The 5,861-nt window shown below is 38.9% G+C and overlaps 1 protein-coding gene across 4 annotated transcripts in view; it reads left to right on the forward strand.

Annotated features, from left to right (window-relative positions):
* The window catches only part of MIPEP (mitochondrial intermediate peptidase), a 178,349-nt gene that overhangs the window by 5,719 nt on the left and 166,769 nt on the right, over positions 1-5,861 (forward strand). For all 4 annotated transcript variants that reach the window (XR_002775000.1, XR_002774999.1, XR_002775001.1 and 1 more), the window contains exon 3: positions 4,720-4,808. Coding sequence is in view for 1 of the 4 variants with exons in the window: in XM_003796717.2 (XP_003796765.1) it covers positions 4,720-4,808 (89 nt within the window). In the remaining 3 variants the exon portion in view is untranslated. The remainder of the gene's footprint in view (positions 1-4,719; positions 4,809-5,861) is intronic.

The raw sequence follows: 5,861 nt of genomic DNA on the forward strand, positions 1-5,861 counted from the left end.
CGAGTCTCCTGCCTCCGCCTCCCAAGTAGCTGGGACCACAGGCGCCCGCCACAACGCCCGACCATTTTTTGATTGCATTGTTGTTTGGCGGGCCCGGGCCTGGGATTCGAACTCGCCACCTTAGGTGTACGTGGCTGGCACCTTAGCCGCTTGAGCCACAGGCACTGAGCCTTAAGACTGTTTTCAAAACAAGCATAACATTTCCTTCCTTTTGTTCTTTTTGCTTTTTCAGAAAATTTTGTTCTTCCCATAAACCTGATTTGAGTACTAACACCTTTCAGATAATCACTATAAATTTCCAAATTTAATGAAACTGACAAAGTAGCTTATTTTAAAGAGTTTTCCCAAAAGTGAAATTGCAGGTTCTGGGTGGTCAGTTTTGTTTTACTGGGCCTTTGTTCTGTCTTCTAGTATGTACAGAGGAGATGTTTCTTCAGGTGATGGAGGAGCTATGGTAATGTACTGCCAAAAAGGAGGTTTGCACTTTCCCTCTCTAATTGTGTCACTGAAATCTGCAAAGGAAAATGTATATCAGTAAATTTCACTTAAGAATAAGCAAGTACAGTCAACCTTCTGTATCTGGGGTTCTGCACCAACCTCACATGAAAAACATTTGAAAAAAAATTGCACTGGTACTTAACTCGTACAGATATTTTTTTTCCTGTTGTTAGTCCCTTGGCAGTACATTGTAACAACTATTCATATAGCATTTACATTGTATTAGATGTAAGTAATCTAGAGATAATTTTATGCCAAGGACTGTTCATAGGTTAGATGCAAATACTGCACCATTTTATATCAGAGACTTGAGCATCTTTGGGCTTTGGTGTCCCCAAGGAGGTCCTGGGACCAATCCTCCATGGGACAGAAGGATAGCTGTGTTGGCTTTGGCAGTCAGAACTCTCGGAATTCACTGTGTATTTGTTGTCTTAATCTCTGTATTAATTAAACAGTGTTCTAGGATGTTTTTTTCCCACAGTTTCGCTTTTACTCTTCAATAAAAGACTTTTAACTTCTCTGCCCCATATCTAGTCCTAACTTTAAAGGTTTTTTTATAATGTGTAATTTTTTAAAAAACTATCATGTGATTTTTATGTGTAACTCCCTAGATAAGAAATTCAAAGAACCTTGTTCCTTTTTGAATCTTTAAGATATTACCTGCCAGTAAGATCACCATTACAAGGCACTGGTTGTATAAACTATAAACTACTTGTAAAATAATCATTTTGTTTTATTTCTTTCTTAAGTATAATTATGTAATAGAATGGTTTTCATCATGATTATTATAAATCAGCTTTTAAAATGTATGCTAGTGTTTTGAATTTTAATATTGATTGTAAATTCTGTAACATGTAGATTAGCAATTTACAAAAATGTCAATTTTACGTAGATCATTTTTCAGATTCTTTAGTACTCATGTCATATTATGGTTAACTATAATTGCAACGAATGTACCAAACTACAGATTTAAATGTTTTTGTATTAAAAACTATTTGATAATAAAATTAGTAAATTTTATCTTGTGGTGATTTAATTTCATGTAGAGTATACATGTCTTCTTGGAGAATAAAGAATATATGCAGACTCAGCATGATGGCTCACGTCTGTAATCCCAGCACTCTGGGAGGCAGAGCCAGGTGGATTGCTTGAGCTCAGGAGTTGGAGACCAGTCTGAGCAAGAGTGAGACCCCCATCTCTACTACAAATAGAAAAAGTTAGCCATACATCGTGGTGGTTGCCTATAGTCCCAACTAATTGGGAGGTTGAAACAGGAAGATTGTTTGCGCCCAGGATTTTGAGGTTGCTGTAAGCTGGGCTCATGCCATGGCACTCTACCCAGGGTAACAGAGCAAGAATCTATCTCAAAAAAAGAGAAAGAAAATATGTAGTTCTCCAGCATTTTTCTTTTGCAGTATATTACAATTAACATGTAAACTAAAATCTAGTTTTACATGATTTCATCTTTTAAACACATTATTAACTCATGTTTTCGTGCCCAAAGTTAACTCATGTTTGCACTTAGCTATTGGAATTTTTAAAACACAGGGTAATATAGGATTATTTTAAGAGCTTTCTCGATTGTGTTCAGTTATGTTCACCTTATTATAAAAAAATTAGTTTTCTAGATAAGCAGGTTTTTAATCATGATTCTAGTATAACAAAAATTTCAACCATGACATACTGTGATGGTGAAGAAGTTTTCTTTTTTTTTTTTTTTTTTGAGACAGAGCCTCAAGCTATCCCCCTGTGTAGAGTGCCATGGCATCACAGCTCATAGCAACCTCCAACTTCTGGGCTCAAGTGAGTCTCCTCCCTCAGCCTCCCAAGTAGCTGGGACCACAGGCGCCCGCCACAACGCCCGGCCATTTTTAGGTTGCACATGATTGTTGTTTGGCGGGCCGGGCTGGGGATTCGAACCCGCCACCTTAGGTGTACGTGGCTAGCGCCTTAGCCGCTTGAGCCACAGGCTCCAAGCTGGTGAAGAAGTTTTCAATGAATTGTATGCAGATGTTTTAACTGATTGAGTGATTTTGAAATTTTTTTGAGTAATCTGGAAACTGATAGTTTATGAGAAGAAAGTTATGAATTTGATATTAGACCACCAAAATGACAAAAAAGAAATGTAATATAATCTGGTAGTAAAAATGATTTTGAAGAGCAGTGAATTGAAAATATTACATCAACTTTGGAGGATTATACAGATATGGGGAAATAACTGTTGAACTTAGTCTACAGAGTATCAGTGAGATGACAGATTTACTTTTTGATGATGATTTTTTTTTTTTTTGAGACAGAGTCTCACTGTGTTGCCCTCAGTAGAGTGCTGTGGCATCAAAGCTCACAGCAACCTCCAACTCTTGGGCTTAAGCAGTTCTCTTTCCTCAGCCTCTCAAGTAGCTAGGACTATAGATGCCTGCCACAGTGCCTGACTATTTTTTGGTTGTAGTTGTCATTGTTTGGCGGGCAGAGTTTGAACTGCCAGCTCCTATATATGTGGCTGGTGCCCTAACTCCTGAGCTACAGGTGCCAAGCCAGATAATGATTTTTTTTTTTAATTTAATTGTTTCTCAAACCTATTTAGACCATTGCCAAATAGAACAATTTTATGAAAACTGTTAAATCTTTACCAGGGATGGAAGTTACTATTAGTGATACAAAGAAGTTTCTTAGTTTATTGATATTGATGACATAAACAACAAAAAAAAATTCATGTTGGAGAGATTTCTGGTCAACAGACCCTTTGCTTGAAACACCAGTATTTCTTAAAACTATGACTGGAATCAGATTTGAGCAAATCCTTAGCTTTTTCATCTTAGTGAAAATTCATAAGCTACATCTAAGAAAGACTTTATAAAGTTAGGAGTTATCTGTAGAATTTCATTTCAATTCATGTGTATAAATAAAGCATATTGAAGTTTATGTAGATTATTTCATTTTCATATTGATGTAGGAATAATAGCCTGTGATGTGGGATAGCTTCTACATAAAATTGCTGGTCAACAATTAAAAAAGAGACTTTTTGGCTGGTTTAATTGTGATGTTTAATGTAGTAGCAGTAGTAGTCTTGTAACATGTTATCTGGGGTCTGTGAATTCATATTTTATTAAAGGGCTAAAAAGAGAATGGGCTTTTGTTTTCTGCACAAAGTCTAGAACATGGTTAAATAAGTTTTGAAACTATTATGTGTCAATTTTTAAAAATACATCTAAGACCGTTTTTCAACCTTTTTTATCTCATGGCACATTTGAACCTATAGTTAAACTTCCATGGCACACTTAAGTTACGTTAATTAAAAAAAAAAGTTAAAAAGGGCAGTGCTTGTGGCTCAAGGAGTAGGGCACCAGCCCCATATACCGGGAGTGGTGAGTTCAAGCCCAGCCCCGCCAAACTGCAAAAAAAAAAAATAAAAAAAGTTAAAAAAGAATATGTTTACTGTGCTTTGAACTTCTTTAGAAAATAATTTTATTGGGCCAGGTGAGGTGGCTTACTCTTGTAATCCTAGCACTTTGGGAGGCCGAGGCGGGTAGATTGCCTAAGCTCAGGAATTCGAGACCAGCCTGAACAGAAGCAAGATCCTGTTTCTAAAAATAGCCAGGCATTGTGGCAGGTGCCTGTAGTCCCAGCTACTTGGGAGGCTGAGGTAAGAGAATTGCTTACGCTCAAGAGTTTGAGGTTGCTGTGAGCCATGACGCCATGACGCCACAGTACTCTACCAAGGGAGACAAAGTGAGACTCCATCCCAAAAAAGAAGAGAAAAAAAAATTTAATTAATGATGTTTAAAAACTTTCACAGCATACCTAAGATCCTCTTAAAAATCACTGCTCAAAGAGGTGTTCTCTGGAGCCAGGTTAAATTAACATGTGAAAACCATATTGCAAAGAATTTTAGAAAGTTTTAGAATATTTGAAAGCAGTGTTTGCTGTTTTGAACTGAATATGCTTAGTGTTCATATTTGAAGGAGAGGAACTTTTCTAAAGTAAAGTTAGTAACAGTATTTTCTTTGGAATGAGACAAACTTCGTTTTAAGGAGTTACAGAATCAATAAATGTTAAGAAAGAAGTTGCTTTGCCTTTCTCGTTTAGGAAAAATTCAGTAATGGAAATGCATGGTCAAACCAAATGGTGCGTTTTAAAACACAGGTTTTCATTTTCACCCTCAGATCCTGGAAGAAAGCTTTCCATCAAATTCCCTTTTGGTTTTGTCTTTCCCTTTACTAGGCTGATTTTGTGAAAATTGCTCACCCTGAGCCAGCATTCAGAGACGCAGCAGAAGAAGCCTGTAGAAGTATTGGCACCGTCGTAGAGAAGTATGTGCTGTTCCCGCTCTGTTCCTGTGTTGGGTGACAGGGTTTCAGGGACTTGTGCTGCGGCAGTTTTGTCCCTAGTGCTTGCCCCACCCAGCAAGGTGGGAGGTGGTGTATGAGCAGAGGGAGTGCTGGTGGGCAAGCCTGGTAAATGGGGGAATCAAATTAACTCTGCCGCTTAGGGCTGGTTTGAGGATAATGACAGAGATCATGCAGTGTCAGGCACCTAGCAAACATCCAGTATCCTTATTATGTCATTATTGTTTTACTTTGAATGAGAGTTTTTTCATATCTTTGTGGCAAGTTGGAGTATGTAGATGATCTCTTGATGAAATTGCTTTTACATTGATGGCTGCAGGCCACTAGGGCAAGAAGCCAGAGTGGTATGTGCATAGTGCCCTTTTAGTCCCTGTGGAGTTAGGATTAAGGGAGTCTGGGGAGACCATAAAACCCTGTGGGAGGGCCAAGGCAGGCTGCTGGCAGGCTGCTGGCAGGCTGCTGGCACTGTGATGGAGTGAATTAATTTAAAGTGATTTTGAGGTAAATGTAAATGTTTTCAAGCCATTTATAAGAGCTCTATAATGCTTGTTAAAATAACTTCATGGTGGGCAGCACTATGTTCCAAATCACTCGGGTGCATGGCATGATGCCAGGTGGTATGGAGAGCCGGGGAGGACCTGGGCTTACCTGGCATGGAAAGGGCCAGTCAAGACTACTCCTACAACAGAAGTCATTGTAGGAGGAGGGTGGTGGGCTTTAGATGGAGTTTTCTGGAAGATGTGTGTGATCTTCTAGCTGCTGCTAGAATGTGTAAGATGTGCTGAGTGCTGAACAAAGGGCCTCTTTGGGAGAAAGAGCTTTGCCTCTAGGGGAAGACCCCAAGAAGGGAGTCAGAATGGATCCAGTCTGGTCTAATGGATGAGCACTCTTCATTTTGTGGGAAGACAGGAGGGCACTGTGGTTGGTAGTGATGTGGTGTTGGGCACTGTGATTGGTAGTGATGTGGTGTCAGGCACTGTAATTGGTTGGTAGTGATGTGGTGTTGGGCACTGTGAT

The sequence above is a fragment of the Otolemur garnettii genome, unplaced genomic scaffold, assembly GCF_000181295.1.
Source record: "Otolemur garnettii isolate 467f Iridium unplaced genomic scaffold, OtoGar3 scaffold00106, whole genome shotgun sequence".
NCBI classification, from domain to species: Eukaryota; Metazoa; Chordata; class Mammalia; order Primates; family Galagidae; genus Otolemur; species Otolemur garnettii.